The 27931-nt window shown below is 42.7% G+C and overlaps 1 protein-coding gene across 5 annotated transcripts in view; it reads left to right on the top strand.

The window, feature by feature from the left end:
- The window catches only part of LOC127005361 (probable Na(+)/H(+) antiporter nhx-9), a 101302-nt gene extending 73903 nt beyond the window's left edge, over positions 1 to 27399 (top strand). For 2 of the 5 annotated variants that reach the window (XM_050874150.1, XM_050874149.1), the window contains 14 exons: positions 498 to 715; positions 6353 to 6555; positions 7768 to 7857; positions 9577 to 9647; positions 9973 to 10170; positions 11785 to 11914; positions 14053 to 14196; positions 17429 to 17551; positions 19477 to 19567; positions 21706 to 21774; positions 22145 to 22240; positions 22701 to 22763; positions 23210 to 23368; positions 23833 to 27399. In XM_050874150.1, the coding sequence (XP_050730107.1) occupies positions 498 to 715; positions 6353 to 6555; positions 7768 to 7857; positions 9577 to 9647; positions 9973 to 10170; positions 11785 to 11914; positions 14053 to 14196; positions 17429 to 17551; positions 19477 to 19567; positions 21706 to 21774; positions 22145 to 22240; positions 22701 to 22763; positions 23210 to 23368; positions 23833 to 24191 (2014 nt within the window). In that variant the 3' untranslated portion in view covers positions 24192 to 27399. The remainder of the gene's footprint in view (positions 1 to 497; positions 716 to 6352; positions 6556 to 7767; positions 7858 to 9576; positions 9648 to 9972; positions 10171 to 11784; positions 11915 to 14052; positions 14197 to 17428; positions 17552 to 19476; positions 19568 to 21705; positions 21775 to 22144; positions 22241 to 22700; positions 22764 to 23209; positions 23369 to 23832) is intronic. The other 3 variants (XR_007758438.1, XM_050874151.1, XM_050874152.1) reach the window with 3 other exon arrangements.
- Positions 27400 to 27931: the final 532 nt, after the last annotated feature.

Genomic DNA, 27931 nt, shown 5'->3' with positions numbered 1-27931 from the left:
GGAAACAATAATAATAAAAAAAAGCCCGCTACTCACTGTTCCCACAAAAGAGTCGAGGAGTGCCCAAAAGACAGGTCAATTTCGGGAGGAGTAGGCATATTCATGGGTAGTTTTATGACCCTTGTGGTAGTTTGACACGTAACTCTTCTCCATTCCCCTTTCTCAGCCTCGTAAACACTGTCACAGCAACATCAAATTTCATCTCTGTAGCGTAACCTTCCGCGGCATAGCCTTGGAGAGCTATATCGTAACGAGAAGCAATTACTGTTCTTCTCTGTAGCAATCACACTTCCTCTCTTCAACAACGTAATAGCATCATAACAATAGCAACATCTTCATCAGCTGCATCACTATAAGGCTACATGGACTCACTATTCTTCTTTTTCTCTTTTTTTTTTCTATTATTTCTTCTCTTTTCTTTCTATTCCCTTCTCTCTGTTCCCTTTCCATAGGTGCATTGAGTCTCCTAACACAACCTTCATCTCCTCCCTTCACAGCATCACGTTCTGCGGTATAACAATGAAGAACTACGTTGAGCAGAACATCTCGAGCAAGTCCCACACGACCATCAAGTACGCCATGAAGATGCTGGCCTCGTCCTCGGAGACCGTCATCTTCATGTTCCTCGGCGTCTCCACCATCCAAAGCACCCACGACTGGAACACCTGGTTCGTCATCCTCACCATCCTCTTCTGCTCCGTCTACCGCATCCTGGGTGAGTAGAGAGGATGGGAAAGGGGGATGTTGGATGTGGTATTATGTGGATGATGGGGCAGTAGATGTAGATGGGTGGAGAGGTGTGGAAGACTTATGGATATGGACAGAGGTGGCACATCCTGGGTAAGTAAAGAGGATGAGGAAGGTGGATGTTGGATGTGGTACTATGTGGATGAGGGGGCAGTAGATACAGATGGGTGGAGAGGTGTGGAAGATTTATAGATATGGACAGAGGTGGATGAAGATGGATGTACTGGTTTGAGTGAGTAAAGAGGATGGGGAAGGTGGATGTTGGATGTGGTATAATGTGGATGAGGGGGCAGTAGATGTAGATGGGTGAAGAGGTGTGGAAGACTTATAGATATGGATAGAGAGGTGGATGTAGATGGATGTACCTGTATATATATTAGCCTATGTAGGTGTATATATGTCTACGCAAAGTCACACGTTACCTAACCCTTCTACAGTGTGTCAGTCATCGTGTGGGTAAGCTTTCCTTTATCTTCCCTTTATCTCTATCTTCGCCTCGGGGACATCCACCCTCTTCTACCTGTCCGTTTTTGCTACCCTTCTTTATCTCTCCTCTTATCGTCTACCCCCCTACTCCTATCTTTCTCTCCTTCTCTGTCTCTCATTCTCCTTCTCTCTCTCTCTGTTCCTCTCTACCCTTCTCTACCCTTCTTCATCTGTCCTCTTATCGTCTACCCCCTTCTCCTATCTTTCTCTCCTTCTCTGTCTCATTCTCCTCTCTCTCTCTCTCTCTCTCTCTCTCTCTCTCTCTCTCTCTCTCTCTCTCTCTCTCTCTCTCTCTCTCTCTCTCTCTGTTCCTTACTCCTCTTTTTTGTTAATTTATCGCTTTCATTTTTCTTTTTTCTCTTTCTGTTTCTCTATCTCTCTCATTCTCTTCATCTCGTACCATTTACACTCTCTTTTTTCTCTATCTCATTTTCCGATCCTCTGCCTCCTTACATTCCTCTCTGTCACTCTCTATCTCTCATTAATCTCCTTCTCTTATCCCCCCCATACTCATTCTCTCTCACTTTATCTCTCATTCTCTTATCTCTATAGCACATCTGTCGCCATCTCCGCTATCGCCCTCTCCTCCTCCTTCTCCTCCTCGTCGTCGGCCTTGTCACGTCTCCTATCTGACACGTCTTTATGTAATGTTTGTGAAATAGTGTTACTGTGACCGAGTAGATACGCTCGCACGAAGACCCCAACATCATCTAGGCCAGTGGGACAGTTCTATGGGTCATTTGATAAAGCGTCGACCTTTCTTCTATCCTTGGTAACGTTAGAAGGGATACGAACTTCGCCTAAATCCTCGAACATCACGATTCTAACTCTTTCCATCGACTCTGCAATTCGTAATGGTGTCAAGTAGACTCCAACATCATCTAGGCCAGTGGAACAATAATTCTATGGGTCATTTGACAATTCTTCGCCTCTTCAGCCATCTACATCCATTCCTCCTCATCCATTTTTTTTTTTTACAACAAAGGAGGCAGCTCAAGGGCACACACAAAAAAGAAAACAATAATAAAAAAAAAGCCCGCTATTCGCTGCTCCTAAAAAAGAAACAATGCGATGAATGGGACAGAAGAAGATGTAGAAGATGACAAACCACATAATCTACATCCACATAGCCACAACCATCTACATCCACCTCCCTGTCCACACCCACCAACATCCACAAGTTATTTTCACCTATCTACATCCATTCCTTCCTTCCTTCCTCCGTATAGATAGAAGGAGGAATACAAATTTTCCCTAATCCTGTAATATTTGCCCCTGAACCTGTCGGGAAATGCCCCATCACCCGGGACGCAGGGCCAGCGGGATGTCCGGGTTAGGCTCGGGGCAGTAATGGTTAGGTAGATTCGTGGCTAGAGAGGACAGGTTGTGTTAGGGTTACGGGAGCTGTCTTGTGTTGGCTGACTAAAGGGGCTATTACACTGGGCAAATTTTCCATGGGTCTTCAGTCAAACCACGATTTCCGCTAGCGTGGTTCTCATTTGTTTCTTGTTATTGCTGCTGATGATGATGGTGAGTAATACCGTCGTTCTTTGGTGAAATCTACCGTAGCTTTGGAAGATCGTGGACACGTCAGAAAACCACGGAAATATGAGAACCATGCCAGCGGAAATCGTGGTTTGACTGAAGATGCACGAAAAGTTTGCCCAGTGTAATAGCCCCTTTAAGCTCGGGGCAGAAATGGTTAGGTAGATTCGTGGATAGAGAGGATAGGTTGTGTTAGGCTTACGGGAGCTGTCTTGTGTTGGCTGACTGACTGACTGACTGGCCTCTTGCAGACTCCTTAGCTATTTGTTGATTCTTATAGCGATGGAGATAGTTTGAGGACATGATATAGGGAGAAAAAAATAATAGACGAACACAGGTGCCTCTCAGAATAAAGCCTTTCATGTTATTCTTGACCTAGTTCGCTTATTTCATTATTTATTTATATAGCGATGGAGATAGTTGAAGGGAAAGACAGAGAGAGAAAAATAAGTTCCCATACAGATAAACACATACACACATACATATACACACACAGATGAAGGAAAAAAACAGAGAGAGAGAGAGAGAGAGAGAGAGAGAGAGAGAGAGAGAGAGAGAGAGAGATGCCCCTCGTAAGTTCACACACACACACACACACACACACACAAACACAAACAAACACACACTCACCGTTGAAAGGAAAAAAACAAAGAGTATAAAAGACATTGATGATGACAGATGTCCCTCAAAATCAAGCCTTTCATGTGACACCTTACTCAATTCGCTTATCTCCTCGGCGGGTTAATGAAGGGATGATATAAGAGATAAACACTTGATACGTTACACAACTCCGTCATACAGTTCAGGGACGCGGCATTCTCAGAGGCTTCCATCTCCCACGTCAACAATTTCCAAAGGTCAAAAAGGAGATCAATCGGGTCCTCAAGAGTGCTTTTTGGGGTTCACGGTACAGAAGAAAGGCCATGAAAGTACCCCTGGAAATGCCCCGAACTCCTACGCAAGCCTTGTCAAATACGTGTACTTTCCAAAGGCGAAAAAGGAGATCAATCGGGTCCTCAAGAGTGTGTTTTGGGGTTCACGGTACAGAAGAAGGGTCATCTACGAAAGCCTTGTTAAATATTCCTCAAGAGTGATTTCATGGTACAGAAGAAGGGTCAAACTACCACCAGGGTCATAAAAGTACCCCTGGAAATGCCCCAAACTCATACGCAACCCTTGTCAAATACATGTACTTTCCAAAGGCGAAAAAGGAGATCAATCGGGTCCTCAAGTGTGTGTTTTGAGATTCACGGTACAGAGGCAGGGTCAGACTACTATCAGGGTCATAGAAGTACCCCTGGAAATGCCCCAAACTCATACGCAACCCTTGTCAAATACATGTACTTTCCAAAGGCGAAAAAGGAGATCAATCGGGTCCTCAAGGGTGTGTTTTGAGATTCACGGTACAGAGGAAGGGTCAAACTACTATCAGGGTCATAGAAGTACCCCTGGAAATGCCCTAAACTCCCACGAAAGCCTTGGCAAATACATGTACTTTCCAAAGGCGAAAATTAAGGGAGATCAATCGGGTCCTCAAGAGTGTGTTTTGAGATTCACGGTACAGAGGAAGGGTCAAACTACTATCAGGGTCATAGAAGTACCCCTGGAAATAACCCGAACTCCTATACGAAAGCCTTGTCAAATACATGTATACTTGGGCGACGAAAGTGTTTTTTGAGGTTCACGGTACAGAAGAAGGGTCAGACTACAACCAGGGCCATAAAACTACCCCTGGAAATGCCCCACACTCCTACGAAAGCCTTAGATATGTGAGCTTAGGCGTCGATATGTTTTAAGTACATGACCCTGGAGACCCGCGGACGAATGAAGCTGCTCTTTCTTCCCTCGGCCACTTAAAACTTATCAGACGGGGCACTCAAGACCCAGCACCTTACTCTCTCATCCCTGCTGCATATGTCACTGGTCACCGTCATTATAGACCCTTAGAGATACATACTCATACTCAACTATCTTTTTTGTTACCGCGAACCCATTAGTTTTTTTTCCCATCTATATCGAAACTGTTATCATATTCCCCTATCACCTTTTTCTTGTAGTTGCGAACCCGTTACTTTTTACCATCTATATCGAAACTGTTATCATATTCCCCTATCACCTTTTTCTTGTAGTTGCGAACCCGTTACTTTTTACTATCTATATCGAAACTGTTATCATATTCCCCTATCTCCTTTTTTTCTTGTAGTTCCGAACCCATTATTTTTTACCATCTATATCGAAACTGTTATCATATTCCCCTATCTCCTTTTTTTCTTGTAGTTCCGAACCCATTATTTTTTACCATCTATATCGAAACTGTTATCATATTCCCCTATCACCTTTTTCTTGTAGTTGCGAACCCATTATTTTTTAACATCTATATCGAAACTGTTATCATATTCCCCTATCACCTTTTTCTTGTAGTTGCGAACCCATTATTTTTTAACATCTATATCGAAACTGTTATCATATTCCCCTATCACCTTTTTCTTGTAGTTGCGAACCCGTTACTTTTTACCATCTATATCGAAACTGTTATCATATTCCCCTATCTCCTTTTTCTTGTAGTTGCGAACCCGTTACTTTTTACCATCTATATCGAAACTGTTATCATATTCCCCTATCACCTTTTTCTTGTAGTTGCGAACCCGTTACTTTTTACCATCTATATCGAAACTGTTATCATATTCCCCTATCTCCTTTTTTTCTTGTAGTTCCGAACCCATTATTTTTTACCATCTATATCGAAACTGTTATCATATTCCCCTATCACCTTTTTCTTGTAGTTGCGAACCCGTTACTTTTTACATCTATACAAAAAACATTATCACATTCCCCCCCCGTCACCATATGCCCATTCCTTTCCTCTCTCCTTTTTTGCAGTATTTGTCACCATATCCTCCACACATACGAAAGATTGCAGTCACCCATCACTTTTTTGCCCGTCATTATAGTTCACCGGCAGCAGTCTATTGAAAAGCATTTGTCGTGTTCATCCATTTTTTTTTTCCTGTTTCCACTTTTCCTCGTTACTCCATGGTGTGTTTTTTTCCTTCTTTCGTTCTTTTCTTCCCATTTTTAGTTGTTAGTTTTCTCCCCGCCACCATTTCCTTTCCCGTGTCTATTCCTTACCAATAACACTCTAACCTTCATCCCGCTCTTCTCTTACGCTCCCTCAGGCGTTGTTTATTTATTTTTCTTTCTTTTTATTTTCATTTCTAGTTTTTTCTTCCCACCATCCCCTTTCCCGAGTGTTTTCCTTACCAATAACACTAAAGCCTCCTCCTCCTCCTCCTCTTCTTCCCTTTCCCCAGGCGTTGTATATTTATTTTTTCTTTTTATTTTCATTTCTAGTTTTTTCTTCCCACCATCACCTTTCCCGTGTCTGTTCCTTACCAATAACACTCTAACCATCACCCTGCTCTTCTCTTACCCTCCCTCAGGCGTTGTTTATTTTTTTTTCTTTTTTTTTTTTTCATTTCTAGTTTTTTCTTCCCACCGTCATCCATTTCCCGTGTGTTTTCCTTACAAATAACACTCTAACCATCACCCCTTCTCTTCTCTTCCCCTCCCTCAGGCGTCCTCATCTTCAGCGCAGTATGCAACCGGTTCCGCGTGAAGAAGATCGCCTTCGTGGACAAGTTCGTGATGAGCTACGGTGGGTTGCGTGGCGCCGTGGCCTTCGCCCTGGTCATCACGATAGACCCGCACCACATCCCGCTGCAGCCCATGTTCCTCACGGCCACAATCGCCATGGTCTACTTCACCGTGTTCGTCCAGGTAAGGGAAGGGGTGGGGGAGGATGTGTGTGGTGGGGAGGGATGTGTAGTGAGTGGGATGTGACTTTGAGGACACTTGAAAAACAGGAACACGAGAGAGAATTGATAAAAAAAACGCAGAAGGAAGAAAGGAAAAGACAGCGAGAGAGAGAGAGAGAGAGAGAGAGAGAGAGAGAGAGAGAGAGAGAGAGAGAGAGAGAGAGAGAGAGAGAGAGAGAGAGAGAAAACAGCCGTAGAAACCATATATATTACCACAGTACATAATTAGACAAAGCCATGGAAAATCAAGTTACTATACATCCAAGGCAGATACCACGTTAACAGATACCAGAGAGAGAGAGAGAGAGAGAGAGAGAGAGAGAGAGAGAGAGAGAGAGAGAGAGAGAGAGAGAGAGAGAGACCTTCAAGACGTAGTAGATACCGCGTTCTCTAGTACAGGTAAACATTAATTAATTAGACGAGGTATGGTGATGGAAGAGGGCGAGGTGGTGGGAGGTGACTGATGGGTGGTGTTGTGATGAAATGTGATGATGGATAGTGATAGGGAGGATGAGAAGGGGCTTACTTATAATGGGGTGTGATAACGTATGTCGTGGGGGAGGGGGGAAGGGGGAGAGAGTGAAAGTGTGTGAGTGAGTGTGTATGTGAGTGAGAGTGTGTGTGTGTGAGAGTGAGAGAGAGAGTGTGTGTGTGTGTGAGAGAGAGACAGAATGTGTGTGTGTGTGTGTGAGAGAGAGAGAGAGAGAGAGAGAGAGAGTTGGTTTGATTATGTATTTTCTTGTATCACTAATTTTGTTTTCTCCTCCTCCTCCTCCTCCTCCTCTTCCTCCTTCTCTTCTTATTCTTATTATTATTCCTCCTCTTCTTCTTCCTTCTTATCTTGTTCTTCTTCTCCTCCTCCTCTTTCTCTTCTTGTTCCTCTTGTTCTTGTTCTTCATTTTCTTCTTGTTCTTTTTCCTCTCCATTTTCATCTTTTTTTTTTTTTTCTTATTACTATTCTCATTATTATCCTTATTCTTATTCCTCCTCCTCCTCTTCTTTTTCTTCTTTTTCTTTTTCTTCTTCTTCTTCTTCTTCATCTTCTTCTTCTTCTTCTTCTTCTTCTTCGTCTCCTCCTCCTCCTCCTCCTCCTCCTCCTCCTCCTCCTCCTCCTCCTCCTCCTCCTCCACCACCACCACCACCACCATCACCTCTTCTCCTCCTCCTCCTCCAGGGCATCACCATCAAGCCTCTGGTACAGCTGCTGGGCGTCAAGAAGTCTGAGAAGCGACAACTCACCATGAACGAGAGGCTGCACGAGAGGGTGAGTGTGACAAACTTCTCTATGTGCTAAGCGACTCTTTTTCCCTATGGTTGTGGCTGGTGGATAAAAGGGTACCTGGGGAAACCTGGGAAAGGCATACACACTGTGGTAGCCCGGATGTCACAGGATCTAGGGCCAGTGTGACGCAGATGTGCACTGAGACCACGCGCAGCTAGAGCGTATGCCCCACAGCTTTACCTTTACCTGAGTGTCATTAACCTTCTCACACCTCATGATCTGATTTCTCTCTCTCTCTCTCTCTCTCTCTCTCTCTCTCTCTCTCTCTCTCTCTCTCTCTCTCTCTCTCTCTCTCTCTCTCTCTCTCTCTCTCTCTCTCTCTCTCTCTCTCTCTCTCTCTCTCTCTCTCTCTCTCTCTACTATTTTCTCATGATCCAATTTCTTTTTTTTTCTTTTTTCTCGTCCTCTTTCTATCATTTCCTTGTGACCTAGGTAGTTATTTTATATATTTCCCCCTTGCTACCATTTATCTATCTTCTACATCCACATCAACACCAATCAAGGTTAAACACACACAGGCCACATCATAATACACGCAGTAGCCCCGTCTATGTAAGCTACGAAGGGATGGGCTGCCCGGTTGTAATAGAGAGGTGTATTACCGCATTTAAACCATTGTGTACGCCGGGAAATCCCCCATACCGCCGCTAGTAGGGAAGGATATAATGACGCTATAATATGCATAGCTGTGAAGGGGGAATGGGTGGTGATGATGGTAGTAGTAGTAGTTGTAGTAGTAGTAATAGAAAAAGAAAGTAGTACAGGAATAAACCGATACATAGATAGATAGAGGGACCTTTTTATGATGTGATATGAGATGTGGTTCTATACTTTTTATATAATGAGGTTTTGGTACTATGAGAAGTGATAAGGAGGAGGGTAATGAGATATATGATGAAGTAGAGAGATAAGAAAGAGGGGTGACCATGAAAAAGATTGATAAGGAGGAGGAGGAGGAAAAGGAGGAGAAGGAGAAGACCGATTAGGAAGGATATGGGAAAAGAAATACGATTAAGAACTATGCAATTTCTCTAATGGAAAATGTATATCCTAAGACCTAATTTGACCCATCCTCATAAGTGACCTCGGGCTTTTCAGATGACCCTCTCCACCCCCTTCCTCCTTCCCTTTCCTTAATTAACCATGCTAAATATACTAATACTTTGTTCTTATAGCGATGGAGAGGGAGGCCCCAAGTACACATATATGACAAGGCTTTCGTAGGAGTTTTGGGCATTCTCTTGGGTAGCTTAATGACCCTGGTGGTAGTTTGTTCCTTCTTCTGTACCGTGAACCCAAAGAAACACTCATTAGAACCCAATTAATCTCCTTTTAGACCTTTGTAAATAGTTGATGGCGGAAACGTTTGAGAATGGAAATAGTTGAAACGCTTGAGAATGGAAATAGTTGATGGCGGAAACGCTTGAGAATGGAAATAGTTGATGGCGGAAACGTTTGAGAATGGAAATAGTTGAAACGCTTGAGAATGGAAATAGTTGATGGCGGAAACGTTTGAGAATGGAAATAGTTGACGGCGAAAACGTTTGAGAATGGAAATAGTTGAAACGTTTGAGAACACCGACTTACGTCCTTCAAAATAAAGTCAGTCATGTTACTCTTTACTGCCCTCGCCTGCCTCATCGTTTATTCTTGCAGCGATATATAGGAATCATTATGCATAGTAATCGTCATTCCCCACAGGTCATGGATTACATCATCGCCGGCATCGAGGACCTGGCGGGCAAGCAGGGTAACCTTCACATCAGGAACAAGTAAGTGTCTGGGCCGCGCCGCTGTCCCGTGAAGCAGCGGCCTTGTGGTTTCTACTTGGCACGAGATTATACTAAAGATGTCGTACTCTCTCTCTCTCTCTCTCTCTCTCTCTCTCTCTCTCTCTCTCTCTCTCTCTGTCTATCTATTTTTTTGCATTTCTATCACTAAAGTCCAAATGCAAAGTCTTGGTGGCCATTTGATTTGATATAATTTCACATAAGTTTAAGGATAGACCTCCCAATCCCGACTATAAGCTCTGTATGGTCTAGATATCTATGTAAATCTATGTAATCATCCCTCTCCCTCCCTCCCTCCCTCCCTCAGGTTCAAGCGATTCAACAACAAGTACCTGACGCCCTTCCTGGTGCGTGAGAAGAACGTTATTGAGCCCAAGCTGCTGGAGACCTACACCAACATCACGAAACAGGAGGCCCTTCAGCACTACCACAACAACTCGGGCACGGCGACGGCCAATATTGAGTCCTTCGCCAACCTCCTCAGGAACGCCGCCACCCACCCTCAGTGAGTCATGCAGAGGCTGTAGGAGATGTCTGGGATGACTGAAGAAGGATATATGCGGGAAAGTTTGAAAGTTTAGCTATTTAATGAGCCATGTAATGAGTGTAGGATATGCTTGAGATGATGTAGGAAGGATGGAAGGATACTAGAAAGGTTGAATGTGTATTTATTATTTATTATGCATTATTTAGGATCGTAGTGTTAGGTATTAATATTAAATCCTACACCATCCTACTTAGAGTTCTATAAGGGGTGTAGGATATGTCTCGGATGGTGTACCCTACTCCCTTCCCTTCCTTCCCCTTCCCCTACCCTTCCTTACCCAACTGTTCCCTCTGCAACACATTCTTACTCTTCCCTTCCCTTCCCTCTTACCATCCACTTTCCTTCCCCCATTACCATCCCCTTCCTTCCCTTCCTTCCTATCCCTTTCCTTCCCTTCCTTCCCCTTCCCCTACCATCCCTACCCTTCCTTATCCAACCGTACCCTCTGCAACCCATTCTTACTCTTCCCTTCCCTTCCCCTTACCATCCCCTTCCTTCCCTCTCCTTCCCTCCCCATCCATCCTACTTAGAGTTCTATAAGGGGTGTAGGATATGTCTCAGATGGTGTAGGAAGGATGAATGTATGCAGGAGAGGATGAAGGTATATCTATTTAAGTCTGTAGGCGTAGGTATGAATGATAATCTCCATGTCAGTCTATTTGTATATACACTGTTTTATACGCACAGTGAGACCTAGGCAGATTAGGATAGATGAGGAAGTGTGGGATAGAAAGTTGTGTGACTGGGTATGTGTGTATAATGACTTCACTGACCTATCTGATCGCCACCGTGGGTACCCTAAGGGGCGTTCTACAGATGATCTTCTTGCCTTCCTAATGAGTTCTGAGATAAAGCCTTGAGTCCTGTGCTGAGATCCTTCCCTGTCACTGTATTTAAATCCTTACCCTTCCTTCCTACCCAACCCTTACCTGCCCTTCCTTACTCTATCATCCCTTACCCTTCCCATACCATCCCTACCCTTCCTTACCCAACTGTACCCTTTCTAACCCATTCTTATCCATCCCTTCCCTTCCCTTCCTTACCCAACCATACCCCTACCAACCCATTCTTACCCTACACTTCCCTTCTCTTCCTTACCCTTACCGTACCATCCCTAACCTTCCTTACCCAACTGTACCCTCTCCAACCCATTCTTACCCTTCCCTTCCCTCCCCCATTACCATCCACTTACCATCCCCTTCCTTCCCATCCCTTTCCTTCCCTCTCCATCCATTCCCATCCCTTTTCTTTCCTTCCCTTCTCATCCCTTCCTTACCCTTCTCTTTCCTTCCCTTCCTTACCCTCCCCAACCCTTTCCTTCCCTTTCCTTCCCTCCCCATCCATTCCCATCCCTTTGCTTTCCTTCCCTTCTCATCCCTTCCCTACCCTTCTCTTTCCTTCCCTTCCTTACCCTTCCCATCCCATCCTTACCCAACCGTACCCTTACCAACCCATTCTTACCCTACCCTTTCCTTCCCTTCCTTACCCTTCCCTTAACCCTCCCTACCCTTCCTTACCCAACCGTACATTTACCAACCCATTCTTACCCATCCCTTCCCTTCCCTCCCCCAGAATGATCACCAACAACCAGGGCGAGTGGAACCTGGACGTGGCCGAGCTTGATTACAACCCGACGCTGAGGGACATGAATGATGCAAAGTTCCACCACCTGCTCTCCAATGATTACAAGCCCGTCAAGAGGGTGAGTGAGGAGGAGGAGGAGGAGGAAGAGGAATGAGAGTTTAAAGAGAGGATAAGAAATGAGGAGGAGGGATTATTGATGATGAATGAGAAGGAGGAGGAAGGAGAAAAAGGAAATGGAATGAAAGTGAGGGTGAGGAATGAAAGAGAAGATAGGGAATGAGGAATGAGGAAGAGGAATGATTGATGGTAAATGAGGAGGAAGAGGAGGAAGAAAAAAAGAAATGGAATGAGGAATGAAAGTGAGGAGGAGGAGGAGGAGGAGGAGGAGGAATGAAGATAAAGAATGAGAAATGAATTAAAAGATGAGGAGGAGTGATTGACTGAATGAAGGGAAAGAACTAAGAATGAGGAATGAGACTGAGGATAAGGAATGAGGGATAAGGTTGAGGAATGAGGGTTTGGGATGAGGGATGAGGATGAAAAGGTGGAGTAAGGGTGACGAAGTAAGGAAGAGAAGGAGGAATGAAGGAATGAGGATGGAAAATGAGGTATTAGGATCAGGAATGAGGATGGAAAATCAGGAATGAGGATGGAAAAGGAGGAATGAGGATCAAGAATGAGGAATAAGGATCAGGAGGAATGAGGACTAAGAATCAGGAATGAGGATGGAAAATGAGGAATAAGGATCAGGAATGAGGATGGAAAATGAGGAATGAGAATCAGGAATGAGGATGGAAAATGAGGAATAAGGATCAGGAATGAGGATGGAAAATGAGGAATGAGAATCAGGAATGAGGATGGAAAATGAGGAATAAGGATCAGGAATGAGGATGGAAAATGAGGAATGAGAATCAGGAATGAGGATGGAAAATGAGGAATGAGAATCAGGAATGAGGATGGAAAATGAGGAATAAGGATCAGGAATGAGGATGGAAAATCAGGAATAAAGATCAGGAATGAGGATGGAAAATGAGGGATAGGCCTAAGTATCAGGAATGGGTGATGAGGAATTAATTAGAGAAGGAGGATATGAGGATGAGGGATGAGGCTGAGGAAGAAGAATTAACTGGACTTGTCATTACCATCAAGTACCCTCCCTTGCCAATAGGAGTCTAGTGCTAATTCTCTCCATGGACTCCTTAACCCGGTAGCAGCAGGGATCATGTTTCTTAATGGTCCCTCTGAGTGAAAAAAAAAAGAGAAAAAATCATCACTCACACAAACCATTTTATAATATATATCAAAGCGTTTGTGATCAGTTTATGCATCGTCTATTTTGGGGGGTTTATATCATGGCACAAATTTGGCCTGTCGCTGCTACACGGTAAAGACACAAATTTGGCCCGTCACTGCTACACAGTAAAGCCACAAATTTGGCCCGTTGCTGCTACACGGTAAAGTCACAAATTTGGCCCGTCACTGCTACACGGTAAAGTCACAAATTTGGCCCGTCGCTGCTACACGGTAAAGTCACAAATTTGGCCCGTCACTGCTACATGGTAAAGTCACAAATTTGGCCCGTCGCTGCTACACGGTAAAGTCACAAATTTGGCCCGTCGCTGCTACACGGTAAAGGAACAAATTTGGCCCGTCGCTGCTACATGGTAAAGTCACAAATTTGGCCCGTCGCTGCTACACGGTAAAGGAACAAATTTGGCCCGTCGCTGCTACATGGTAAAGTCACAAATTTGGCCCGTCGCTGCTACACAGTAAAGCCACAAATTTGGCCCGTTGCTGCTACACAGTAAAGCCACAAATTTGGCCCGTCGCTGCTACACAGTAAAGCCACAAATTTGGCCCGTCGCTGCTACACAGTAAAGCCACAAATGTGGCCTGTTGCTGCTACACAGTAAAGCCACAAATTTGGCCCGTCGCTGCTACACAGTAAAGCCACAAATTTGGCCTGTTGCTGCTACACAGTAAAGCCACAAATTTGGCCCGTTGCTGCTACACAGTAAAGCCACAAATTTGGCCCGTCACTGCTACACAGTAAAGCCACAAATTTGGCCTGTCGCTGCTACACAGTAAAGCCACAAATTTGGCCCGTTGCTGCTACACAGTAAAGCCACAAATTTGGCCCGTCGCTGCTACACAGTAAAGCCACAAATTTGGCCCGTCGCTGCTACACAGTAAAGCCACAAATTTGGCCCGTCGCTGCTACCGGGTTAATACATCTCGTTCTTCCCTCCCTCGCAGCACCGTGGTTCCTGCTACAAGAGGCACGCTGTTAAGGACGATGACATGCAGACCCTGACGGACATAAGCCACCACAACATGTACCTCCACACGCGGCAGTTCGTAAGCAACGCCAAGAAGCTCAACAAAAAGACACGGAAGCCGGTGAGTATTGGGGAGGTTGTATGTATTTTTTTTTATAGTGAGGCTGTGAGGTTGATGTTTGGGTTGAATGTGGTGATGGTGGTGCTGGGTTGATTTTCTTTTATTTTTTACTGTTCCTGTCTATTTCTGTCTATCATTGATTCATTTATTTTTAGTGGTCAAGAGTGTGAGATCTTTTATTAATGACTGGAGTTTGGTTGTGTGTACTGGGTTGCAGCTTGGTGCAATGTATGTATATATATTCATTCATCGCCTCTAAGAACGGTATCACGTTCTTATGAGGTATTCAATTTTCGTGTGCTTGTGAGATCTTTTATTGATGACAGAAGGTTGGTTGTGTGTGCTCAGCTATGAATGAGTGGCCAGTAGTTGCTGTACAGTGTATAATACCATAGTAATGTATTCGGAAATGTATTCATATCTTGTGAAAATATTATGGAGAAGGAGGTCATAGGCTGTGCGATCTTTTGTTAAGGGCTGGTTGTGTGGGGTTGAGAATGAGAAGTTTAAGTGGAGAAAGAATGAAGTTTTAAGTGAAGAAAACACATTAATACAAATAACACATTAATTTGTCTTGTAGAAACTAATATTACGACAAGGGAAGGAGAGAAAGAATGAGAGAATGAGTGAATGAAAGAAAGACAGGAAAAGGAAAGAAGAAAAGAAAGAAAAAATGAGAGAATGAATGTATGAAAGAAAGGCAGAAAAAAAGGAAAAGAAAGATAGAGGAAAAGAAAGAAAGAATGAGAGAAAGGCAAAAGAAAGGAAAGAAAGAATGAATGAGAGAAAGGCAAAAAAAAAAGAAAGATGGAAGAGAAGAAAGAAAGAATGGCATTGAAAAGTCTAGATACCTCGTGTGATGTGCTAGTAGGGAAGTTTTTTTATTTATTTATTTATTCATTTATTTTTTACAACAAGGAGATGGCTCAAGGGCAACAAAAAGCAAAGGAAAAACAATATATGCAAAGTGCGGTGTTGACGTCACAGCAAGAATAGAGGTCTTGTACCCTAGATACCTTGCCTAGTGATGGTGTGGCATGTCAGAGCCTTCACTCAGGACATCAGGCATTCAGTGCTGTCCCCTTGAGCTGTGTGCTGACTTAACAAGAGCTCCTAATCCCTTTGATGACGCACAAGATCTGAATATGGACCACACTTAATATTTCACTATGGGTCTATGAGATTATATTATATTAGTAGGGTGATTTTACACATATATTCATCTCACCAAGGATAACCAATGAGACTATTTATGTATGTATGTATGTATGTGTGTGTGTGTGTGTATGTGTGTGTATTTCAATGGGGGCTTAAGGAGTGAACTAAAAACTTTATATTTCTCTTTTTTTTCTTTCCATTTTTCATGTCTGTTCAAGGATGCCGGGATTCCTTATGTGGTAAATCGTTTCAGAATAGTTAGATGTTTGTATGTAAGAAGTATAGTAGTAGTAGTAGTAATAGTAATAGTAGTAGTAGTAGTAGTAGTAGTAGTAGGAGGATGAGGAGGAAGATGAAGAAGAGGCAGAAGAGGAGGAGGAGAAGGATGAAGAAGAGGCAGAGCAGAAGGAAGAAGAGGAAGAGGAGGAGAAGGAGAAGGAGGAAGAAGAGGGAGAAGATGAGGAGAAGGAAAAAGAGGAGAATGAGGAGAAAGAGATGGAGGAGGAGGAAGAGGAGGAGAAAGAAAAGGAAGAAGGAGGGGAAGTGTAATAGTAGTAGTAGTAGTAGTAGTAGTAGTAGTAGCAGTTGTAGTAGTATATCAAAACTCATTTATACAAGAACTTTTAACTAACTCCAATTTACGTGCTTACTTTCCATGCCTGAACAAGGAAATCGGAGACCCTGAGGAGGTAAAACTCTTACTAGTGCATGGAGGAACTCAGGCCTTGTATCTAGTACCCTTATATAAGCATTGTCTAATTTCCATTCAGTAACAAGTCCCTGTTGATTATGTATTCTGTGTGAGGGGGGCAGTGCTTCTGAGGGTGATCGGAATGCAATAACTGAGTGTCTTTTGCAGATGGAGTCACTATGAAAATACTTGGTAACCTCATATATGAATCCAGCTGTTCTTTGCTCATTATATATTCTGAGGGAGGGAGAGCTTCTTAGGGTGATCTGAATGCAATAATCGCATTCCAGTCGTGTTATATGCAGGTGGAGTCACACTTTGAAAACTAGCTTTGTACTTGGTAACATCATATATGGATCTGTTCTTTGCTCATTATATATACTGAGGGAGGGAGAGCTTCTTAGGGTGATCTGAATGTGATAATCGCGTTACAGTCGTGTTATATGCAGATGGAGGCAGTCTAGGAAAATCGCTTATCTCTAGTATCTAGTAACCTCATATGAATTCAGCTGTTCTTTGCTCATTATATATACTGAGGGAGGGAGAGCTTCTTAGGGTGATCTGAATGTGATAATCGCGTTACAGTCGTGTTATATGCAGATGGAGGCAGTCTAGGAAAATCGCTTATCTCTATCTGGTAACCTCATGAATCCAGACTTATTTTCATTCAGCACCCTGTGTCTTGTGTGAGTCCATTCCTTTCGATGGGTGAGTATGTGAGGCCTTACACGTCAGGCTGGCTACACTTGTTCATTGCGTATTCTGTGAGAGGCGAGGCAGGGGAGATTTAGTGTGAATGGAATGGCATGAGATTGGTGAATGAGGGGGAAGGAGAAAGAGGAGGAGGATGAAAAAGAAAGTAGGAAGAGTGGGAATTAGAAGATAGGAGAGGAGGAACAGGAGGAGGAGTGTGAAAATAGGAAAGTAGAAGAGGAGGAGGAAGAAAGAAGGAAAGGAGGAATATAGAAAGGTCGGGAGATAGGAGGAATATTTGTAGAAAAGAAAGGAAGGAGAAATATTAGTAACAAGACCATATAAGTGTTTAAGTGATGATTTAGGGTCTGGAAGTGGAGTCAAGTAGAATGGATTAGTGTAGCGTAGGAGTTAAGTGGAGAAAAAGTTAAGTGGAGTATAAGTTAAGTGAAGAAGTAGAGGAGTGAAATGGAGAAGTTTAAGTGGAGAAGGAATGAAGTGTTAAGTGGAGAAGAAGTTAAGTGGAGTGTAAGTTAAGTGAAGAAGTAGAGGAGTGAAATGGAGAAGGAATGAAGTGTTAAGTGGAGAAGAAGTTAAGTGAAGAAGTAGAGGAGTGAAATGGAGAAGGAATGAAGTGTTAAGTGGAGAAGAAGTTAAGTGTATATATAAGTAACCAGTGTGGCCATCTAGGACATGGAAGAGGAGGAGGAGGATGAGTATGGGCCACCCTCCCTCCCCTGCTATGGCCCTGCCCCAGCCTGTACAGAGGTGGCCCATGGGGTGGACAGGGAGGCCATGGACCCCCCACACCAGGTAACAGAGTGATGGTGCGGCAATGGTGTTGATATGTACTTACCAGAGGACTGACCACCTCCCTGCCTGCCTGTCTGTCTGTCTGCGTGTGGTGGTCAGAGCTTGGAACACAGACACCATAGAGATCGCTTCTGTGTCCTTAACAATCGTCTGTGTGCCTGTGTGTGTGTGTGTGTGTGTGTGTGTGTGTGTTTGTGTTTGTGTTTGTATTCTGTGCCAGTCATGATTTGCGACCCTTTTTACAGATGCTACAAAACTGTGAAAAGCATATGTATGTGTGTGTCTTGCTGACTTATGCTATTACTAACGCAGGACTGGTTATCATGTACCCAGTGTAACCAACTATAAAGTTACCCAATTTGTATGCAGTCCTAACCATCCATACATTTAACTATTCGTACCTAGTCTAACCAGCCATTTATACCTACCCAGTTTGTGTCTAGTCTATCCACTAAGCCATTCCAGCATCAATTCATGTTTCTTCCCTTCACTACTGCCCTGTTGTTGTTCACTTTCGTTATTGAGAATATTTAGCAGTGAGAATATTACGAAACGTGATGCTTTTTATAACCCATTAGCTGCACAGATCATGTTTCTTAAAGGCCCCTCTAAGTTAGAAAAATGAGAAAAAATCATCACTCACACAAACCATTTCATAATATATATCAACGCATTTGTGATCAGGTTATGCATCATCTATTTTGGGGGGTTTATGTCATGGCAAAAATCTGGCCCATCACTGGTACACGGTAGAGCCACAAATTTGGCCCCTCGCTGCTACCAGGTTAAGAATAAATGTAGGATATATTTCCCATCCAGTAAAAGCCAGTCGGTAACAAAACCCTTTCCACATTCTGTTCTGCCCTTATTTTGTATTTCCTCAGCACATCCATGTTTCTATTTGGCATCACTGAGAATATTACAACACCAGATGCCTTTAAGGTTCAGTTTAAGACATGTTTATCAGTCCAGAAATAACCCTTGGGTACATGTATTGCATAGCCAGCTCTTTCTAAGGGTCAGTTCAGGGTGTGTTTGATTGGCTCTCATACTTACACACCTGCCTAATTAGCATGCCCAGCCTACCTCATTTCCAACTGCATAGGCTAGGTCAGGGCAGAGTGGGTGAGTGAAGGACTAACCAAGTATCCCTTCAGATTTAGTATGTGTTTGGGTGTTGTTGGCTTGAGATTGTAATTAACTCCTGAGGTTTAGCATATATAGTTTCGGATTATGATCAAATAGTTCCTTTGATGCATATTTAGAGTATCTTGTACGAAAAGGAAGTTTGATCATGTGTTTTCAAAGCCGTAGAAGCTTCTTTGAAATGAAATGCTGGATTTTTTTTAAGTCAGTGATGTAACTGTGACCAATTTAAACTACTTCCAGGCACTCCTCTTGTAAGTATTGAGCTCATGCTTATGTTGCAATCTTTAAAATGGAATGCAGCAACTTCCTAAATCAACACTATGAATGTAGCAAATTAAAGCCACTGTCTGGAACTCCTCCTTATAAATATTGATCTGACAAATACACTGCAATCTTGAAATGAATGCAGTACTCCGTAAGTCAATAATATGAATGTAACAAACTTATACCCTTTCCTGGTGCTCCTTCATAGATTCCGATTACTACTATTGAATCAAAACCACTGTCTGGAACTCTCCTCCTTGTAAATATTGATCTGACAAATACACTGCAATCTTGAAATGAATGCAGTACTCCCTAAGTCAATAATATGAATGTAACAAACTTGTACCCTTTCCTGGTGCTCCTGTGTAGATTCTGAGCACTAGTTTTGGCTTCATCTGTGTGTGTACATGATGAGCCGAGACACAAGGGTAGAGATAGTATAGATGCAGATGAAGGCTCCATGAATACTGCCTCAATACATATACTTTACTGATGGATGTGTTGTGTTTCAGGATGAGAATGGGGCCAACAAGGCCAAGGCAGAAAAGGAGAAGCGACAGCAGGCCTACAAACAGAATGGGTCAGCCATCAAACTCAAGCACGGTGAGTGAGGAGGAGAAGGTAGTGATTCCTAGGTGTTATTTACTTTTTCATTTATTTATTTAATTTTTTTTTTATTTATATATTTTTTTTTTACAGTAATAGGAACAAATAAGAAAGCAAAAAAGGCCTGTGTGTCTGCAGTGCTTTCTTTCCCTGCCTCAGAAATGGAGCTGAAAGTTTCGTAATTCATAATCTTGAAGGGACCGAGACTTATAGGAGGCTTTCTTTTACTTGAGTGTACATTTCAAGTGCTTTTCCTGCCTAAGATACTAAGATACCCAGCCATCCTCTCTCAACTCCAAAGCATCCTCCTCTCTCTCTTCTTCTTTTATAATCTTGAAAGTGACTTCACTTCCAATTACGTTTAAATCTATCCAATGCTTTCCCTTGCCTAAGATACCCAGCCACTCTCTCTCAACTGAAGACTTTACAAGCATCCTGCTCCCTGTCTCTTCTCCTTTTATAATCTTTAGGGTGACTGACTCCTACATTATGTTTAAATCTATCCAATGCTTTCCCTCCCTCTCAACTTCAGATTTCACAAGTATCCCCTTCTCCCTCCTCTTATTTTTTTTTTCCTATTACCAGCAACTCCCTTACAATCTTATGAGAGGTCTAATTTTACCTGAATCTATACAATCCTTTCCCAGCCTCAGAAACCAAGACACACACTCTCTCAACTTAAGATTTCACAACTATCCTCCTTCTCCTCCTCCTCTTCCTCTGTTCCTTTTACAATCTTGAAAAAACAGATACACAATACACATATACATACACACCACTTACAGCAATGTCCTTCTATCTCTCTCTCTCTCTCTCACGCTCACAAGCACACCTTTACCAGCAACATCCTTCTATCCATCTTGTTCCTGAGGTTTGAGTGTATGCAGTGCTGTCCCTTGCCTATGAAACCCAATACACACTCTCAATTTCAGATTTCACAAGCCTCCTCCTCTCTCTCTATTCCCTGGCTCAGTATTTCCACCATGCATGCACAAACACCAACACTCACCACTAACAGGTGAATACTACTGATTCCTCCCTGCGTCACATTTTTTCAGCCTTGAACCACAATGCTCTTATTTGGCGGGTCTTCACTTCACTCACAGGACGCAGCACTTTGCACAACCCTCTTCTTCATCCTTAATTCAGCTCCTCCTGCAGTTTTTTTTCTTTTGTATCTCTTTTATTTACTTTATTCTTATCCTCCTTGTTATTTCTTTATTCTCCTTAGTATGATATTTTCCCTTCCTGCACATCTCAGTATCTTATTTTCTTTCATGTCTTGCTATCTGTTTTCTGTTTTCATACACATATTTTCGTCTTATTCTCCTTGTTGCTTAGTGAGTTTCATATTTTCTTACATATCTAAGTGTCTTATTCTCTTTAATTATTGTTTCTGTTTTCCCACACATCTTAGTAAAAAAGAAAGCAAAAAACAGCAAGCTAGTGTATGGCAGTCACATTTTCCGGTAGTTCCTCTTGTGTCTGTGATGCAAGAAAAAAACAGACTTATAGGTATTCAATAGCACTGAGATTCTGGCAGAGTATAGAGTGTTTCAACAGAGGAGCTGAAAGTTACAGAGGAGATTGGTTATGAGTATTTTGAGGTATAGTGTGACTAGAATAATAGATCACCATGGTGATCTGTTGACCAGTGCAAAAGGTAAGTTATCAGTGGTGTAATCTTAGGTTATAATACTCAGGGAAGAATGGATAGGAGTGTTATGAGGTACAGTGTGATTAGAATATTAAATCACCATGGAATTCCTGTCTTATGGAATGTCTGTTGACCAGTGCAAAAGGTAAGTTATCAGTGGTGTAATCTTAGGTTATAATACTCAGGGAAGAATGGATAGGAGTGTTATGAGGTACAGTGTGATTAGAATATTGAATCACCATGGAACTCCTGCCTTAGGGAATACCTGTTGACCAGTGAAGGAGGTGAGTCATGAATGATGTAGTCTTACCTAATTGTTCTCATAGGATATATTTTTATTCTTGCATTGCACTTAACCTTTTTATTACTGATGTTATTTCCTCACCCTCTAGATCTGTTCAGTTTGTTTTAATTTTTTCTTAGTCACCATTGTTGTTGTTGTTGTTGCATGGGTTGACGTGTGTGCCTTGCCCCACAGACTACATTGCCCGAGCACTGCAAGACAACCCGGCCTTTCAGAATGATGACGGCTCCCCCATGTTCCCAGGTAAGGCCGCCAGTGCATCTCAAACCACCATAGATAGTCATGACATAGATATATAGATAGAGTGAGAGATCCTTTAATTAATATCCACAAAAATACATACAAATAAAATACAGTAGTTATTCATTTCCTTACTCAGTCAACCAGCCAGTCTACCAATCAACCACACACACACACACACACATCACTGACTCCAAACACAAAAACACATACAAATAAAATACACTAGTCATTTATTTCCTTACTCAGTCAACCGGCCGGTCTACCAATCAGCCACACACACACCACTGACCCCAAACACACACACATGCATAAATAAATAAACAAAATGAATAATAAATAATGGCGCTCACTCCCTTCCTCTCCTGAACAGACCAGCATGACGGGCCTGTCGTGGAGAAGAGGAGACAATCCATCAAGGGCCCCACCATGGCCGAGACTGCCCTGCCATGGAAGAGATACTACCAGGGTAAGGAACGCGGCTGTCTGTCTGTCTGTTGAGCTGTCTACCTATCATTATGTCCTTCTCTGTTGTTTTTCATTCACAGTATTTTTTATTTCCATTGCCATCTTTTTGTTCCTTCTTATATACTTCTTTTCACTGGTGTTTTCTCCTTCATTTCCTATTTTTTTTACTCGTCTTCTTTTCTTTCGTCTCTTACTATGTTATTTTCACGCTATTCTCATTTCCATTGCGTCATTCTTTTTCCTTTTCTAACCTTCTATCTTCATTTTTTCTCTCCTTCCTCTTTTACTTGTGTACTTTCCTTACTCTCATTATGTTATTTTCCACTCACAGCTTGTTTTTATTTCTGTAACTTTTTCTTAGCCATTCTGCCACCTCAGCCCTCCCTCCTTCCTTTTTAGCAGTCATCATACATATCCTTTCCTCTCATATACTTAATTCCCTCTTTTTCTTTTTCCTTTAGATGAGGACAACTCCCCAGAGAAGAGGAAGCTTCAGCGAGCCCTCACCTTACTGCAGGTTGAAGGTGAGTCTCTTCAACAAAATACACAAGTCAAAAAAGTATGAATGACAGGTATCTTCTTCCCCCTACAAGCCTTAACTTTCTTGGTCTTCCCCCTACAAGCCTTCCCTTGCCTCTCCTTCCTCCTAGAAGCCTTCCCTTTCCTCTTCTTCCTCCTACAAGCCTTCCCTTTCCTTCCTCTTCCTCCTACAAGCCTTCCCTTTCTTTCCTCTTCCTCCTACAAGCCTTCCCTTTCCTCCTCTTCTTCCTCCTACAAGCCTTCCCTTTCCTTCCTCTTCCTCCTACAAGCCTTCCCTTTCTTTCCTCTTCCTCCTACAAGCCTTCCCTTTCCTCCTCTTCTTCCTCCTACAAGCCTTCCCTTTCCTCTTCTTGCTCCTACAATCCTTCCCTTTCTTCCTCTCCTTCCCCCTACAAACCTATTCTCACCCCATGACTCCCTCCCCCCCCAGAAGAAGGCTCCACTCCCACACTGGCGGAGGCTGTGCTGCCGTGGAAGAGGCCTGAGATGGAGGAAGTGTGTGATCAGCCCCTGAAGCAGGCCGAGTTCCCTGCCTGGGCGTCCAACAAGGAGTACGTCAACTACTACTCCCCTTCAAACACCTTCCTCGGTAAGTTATTATTTGCTCATTTGTTTACTTGATCTCTCCGTTCATTTCCCTTGACGAGTTGAGAAAGAACAGACTCACAATTAGACTTCCTGACTCATACGTAGCTGAGTTGAGAAAGAACAGACTCACCATTGAACTTCCTGACTCACATACATATCTACTAACACACACACACTTACAAACTGACTCACAAACTCTCACATTCTCTTACACACTTACTCACCAACACTCACTAACACAGACTTACACACACTTACTCACACACCCTCTTACTCACTTACACATCCTCTAACTCACTTATACACTTACACATACTCTTACTCACTTATACACTTACACATCCTATCACTCACATACTTACACATCTTATTACTCACTTAGGCACGCACTCACACATCCTATTATACACCTATACATCCTCTCACTCACTCATTACTCACTCACCCTCCTCTCCCCTTCCTCAGGCAAGCTGGGTAATCACGAGTCATATCCCAACATCCGCGAGATCTTTGAGCGTCGCAACAGCTCTGCCTCGCTGGGAGGATCGCGCCGTGGGTCCCTCAAGGAGCATCCCATGGCTCTCAAGGAACGCTCCAACTCCAGAGGGTCCATGGGCGACATACCCCCTCCCCCCGCTGCCTCCACCTCTACCACAACCACCACCACCCCACCAGACGTCCCGCCCTTCGTCAGACAACGTACGCTCACCGACTGTTCGCTTCTCAACACCACAATTGTTGAGGAGGAGCGACGCGGCGACACGGTTATCGACATGAGCCCCGCGGGAGGTGCCCCAAGGGATGGCGAGAACACGAAGATGTAGGACCTTAACCCCCAGAGGTCGCCGACACCTCTGGGGGCGTGGGAGACTCGTGTGTAAGGTCGTGGTGATGTTGTTTGCCATGGGGGTGATGCGAGTTTAAGGATGGAGGAAGAGAGGAAATAGGTGCTCAGGGGTGGCTTTTGTGGATGGGTATAAGGGTTGTTGAGTGAGATTTTAATGTGTGTGTGTGTGTGTGTGAGAGAGAGAGAGAGAGAGAAGGCCCATGGGACATACGTATTCGAGGGGCCTTCCATGCATCCCTTAACTAAGCCTACAGACCCTGAAACACATTAGGAAGCTTAGAGGGATGTTTTCCATAGACCATCCACTCCCAAACACTTCAGGGCTTACACAATAACTCACTCCCAATTGATAAGGCTTTCATAGAGGCTGTGGTAGCATGTCCAAGGGAGGTAGTTTTATGAGCCGGGTGATAGCTTGACAAGGCTTTTGCACTGTGGATATGGAAAGCACTAATGAGAACTTGGCTAACCTCCTCTGTGGCCTTGGGAAATAGATGTTGTATGAAGTGAAAGCCTCTGAGAATATGAATGATAGTGAGGATTTTAAGGATGGTGAAAGGGAAGGATGTGAGAATGTGACTGAATGAGGGAGTGTGTGAGGGATGGGGTGCTTTGGATAATGTCAGGATCTCACACCCCTTCTCACACCTTCCCTCGCCTCCCATCACCTTCCTGTATATGTTTCGGTTCAAGAGGTCAAAGATGTGGAGTGCTGAAGAAGGTCAGGAATATGTGCCTTTGTGTCATGTGTTAAGGTCATATGTGGAGTACTGGAGGTCAGATGTGTCAGAAAGAAAGGTCATGTGTGTCAGAAAGAAAGGTCATATGTATCAGAAAGATCATATGCATTGGAAAGAAAGGTCATATGCATCAGAAAGAACGGTCATATGTCAAAGAAAGGTCATGTGTGTGTGTGTGTGTGTGTGTGTGTGTGTGTGTCAGAAAGAAAGGTCATGTGTAAGGATGGAAGGTCTTATGTGTCAGAAAGAGAGGTCATATGTATCAGAAAGGTCATATGCATTAGAAAGGTCATATGTGTCAGAAAGAAAGGTCATGTGTAAGGATGGAAGGTCTTATGTGTCAGAAAGAAAAGTCATATGTGTCAGAAAGAGAGGTCATATGTATCAGAAAGGTCATATGTGTCAAAGAAAGGTCATATGTGTCAGAAAGAAAGGTCATGTGTAAGGATGGAAGGTCATGTGTGTCAGAAAGAAAGGTCATGTGTAAGGATGGAAGGTCATATGTCTTGGATGTCGAAAGTGATGAAAATAAAATCGCTTACCACATAGAGCCAGGCAGGTAACTTATATTAATTAGAGCTGGGTGTTGTCTTTCATTGCCAGGTGTGTGTGTGTGTGTGTGTGTGTGTGTGTGTGTGTGTGTGTGTGTGTGTGTGTATTAATGAAACACCTGTGCTCGTTTCTACAGGTAAACTCTTGTGTCCATGCTCATCGTAGTGTACAATGACGTGTGTTGTATTATATTATTCCTAAGGCGTTACTGTAGTCCAGGTGTTAAGGCAATACTAGACTAATTCATATGTACTTTTAACTGCATGTGTGTGTGTGTGTGTGTGTGTGTGTGTGTGTGTGTGTGTGTGTGTGTGTGTTTTAATCCATGCATTATTTGGGATTTTTTTAACCTTTTGCATTCCATAGATTTTAGGAAGGAGTTATAGAAGTGACTACCGAGACAAATTTTATTTTATTTTACTGTAGATGACTTGGTGACAATTTGTGACTTCATTCGTAATAAGTAACAAAGCCTACTACTACTACTACTACTACTACTACTGTTCGAATCTTTTGAATACAATCTTGGATGCTTTTAGTGAATAGAGAGAGAAAGGGTTGAATCATATATGCCAATTCTTTTATGCCAGTGACTTAGGTTTTCCACAATATGATTCTCAGACGAAGACTTAATCAAATGTATATAAGGAGAGAGAGAGAGAGAGAGAGAGAGAGAGAGAGAGAGAGAGAGCATTTTAATATTATATAACCTGACCCAACACATCAACTTGTAGTGTAGTCTGACCTGACCTAGCAGTATAATGAGAGTATTTTAACATTAAATGACCTGACCTAAATATACATCAACTTGTAGTGTATATTTTCTGACCTAATCTGACCTTACTTGACTTGAACTAACCTGACCTGATAACCTGACCTAATCTACTGTAAGCACCTAACCTGACCTGACCTGACCTGACCTACTAGTAGTATATAGGCACAGGTCATAATCTTGTGCCACAATTAGTTACGTATTTTACTTGTATTTTTGAGACTATAATGAAATAAAAAATAGAAGGGAGTTTATTCACAGTATTTATATATTTACAATTTTTTAAACATGTCCAGATCTTGTCCATTTTATGTATACGAGAGAGAGAGAGAGAGAGAGAGAGAGAGAGAGAGATCAAGCCATTCCTTTAAGTAGAATAACACATGTAACAATATTCTCATGGTAGTGTGTGTAAATAGCCGTGTGAAAGGGATTTACATAGATTTACATAGACATATAAGAAGCATAGGTACATACAGAGGTGCTTGTGAATGAGCCTTTGCCAATAGCTGCCTTCCTTGAGCCATCCAGTGGTTATGTTAGAGGTTGTTAGAGCATCACTGGAACCTATGTAACTGAGCTTGTTAGAGGAGGAGAAAAAGGAGAAAGAGGAGGAAGAGGAGGAAGAAGAGGATGTTTGGAGAATAGATAGAAATAAAAGAAGAGAAAGAGGAGGAGGAGGAGGAGAAAGGAAGATATGTGTTAATGAGAGGAAGATGAAAGAGAATGAAGAGGAGGAGGAGGAAGAGAAGTATGTATGGAGAATAGGTAGAGAAGAAGAAGAAGAAGAGGAAAGATATAAGAGAAGAGATATGCATAGAAATAAAAAGTAAGAAGAGGAGGAGGAAGAGGAACAGAGGATGAGGGAAGCAGTATGTATGTGTGTAGAATAAGAAGAAGAAGAAGAAGAACCCATTGTATGTAGAGAGAATTGTAAAAGAACTTTGAGGTGTATTAATATTCTCAGTGTGTGTGTGTGTGCGCGTGTGCGCACAATCGTTCTCACCATATATGTTCTTTTTTGACATCATCATTCTGTGTTCATCTCTATTCAATTTTAAGCCCTTTTACACACACACACACACACACACACACACACACACACACACACACACACACACTACTACCACTACTACTACTACTACATATATAGTTCTACTACTATACTACATATATATAGTTCTACTACTGCTATTATATACTACTACTACTGCTGCTGTCACATGGTCTATTTATTCAACTATTATGTATAGATTCTTATTGCTACTTCTACCTACTTTTATTTCTCTGCCTTATAAAATGTCTATAATAAAGTGCTAAATTCTTATAATCTAATTCCTTTTCTCTTAATCCTATTGCTTCAACTTCCATTCGTCTGTTACTTCTACTACTACTACTACTACTACTACTACTACTACTACTACTACTACTACTATTACTATTGTTATGCCGGACGTGTTACTTGGGTTCCGTGTCGCCGTCAGGAGACTCCGTGGGAGGGAGATATGCAAAACACCTTGCACAGCTTATGTAGTTTAATATCCCTCCTTAGTAATACAATTCACTCTGACTCTTCACTGACCACTAGCTGACTATGATTGTGACTGACTCTTCTCGCCCTCTTCTCATATATATATATATATATATATATAT

The sequence above is a fragment of the Eriocheir sinensis genome, chromosome 30 (genome assembly GCF_024679095.1).
Source record: "Eriocheir sinensis breed Jianghai 21 chromosome 30, ASM2467909v1, whole genome shotgun sequence".
In the NCBI taxonomy this organism is placed as follows: Eukaryota; Metazoa; Arthropoda; class Malacostraca; order Decapoda; family Varunidae; genus Eriocheir; species Eriocheir sinensis.
This window is presented reverse-complemented; position numbering and strand designations above follow the sequence as displayed.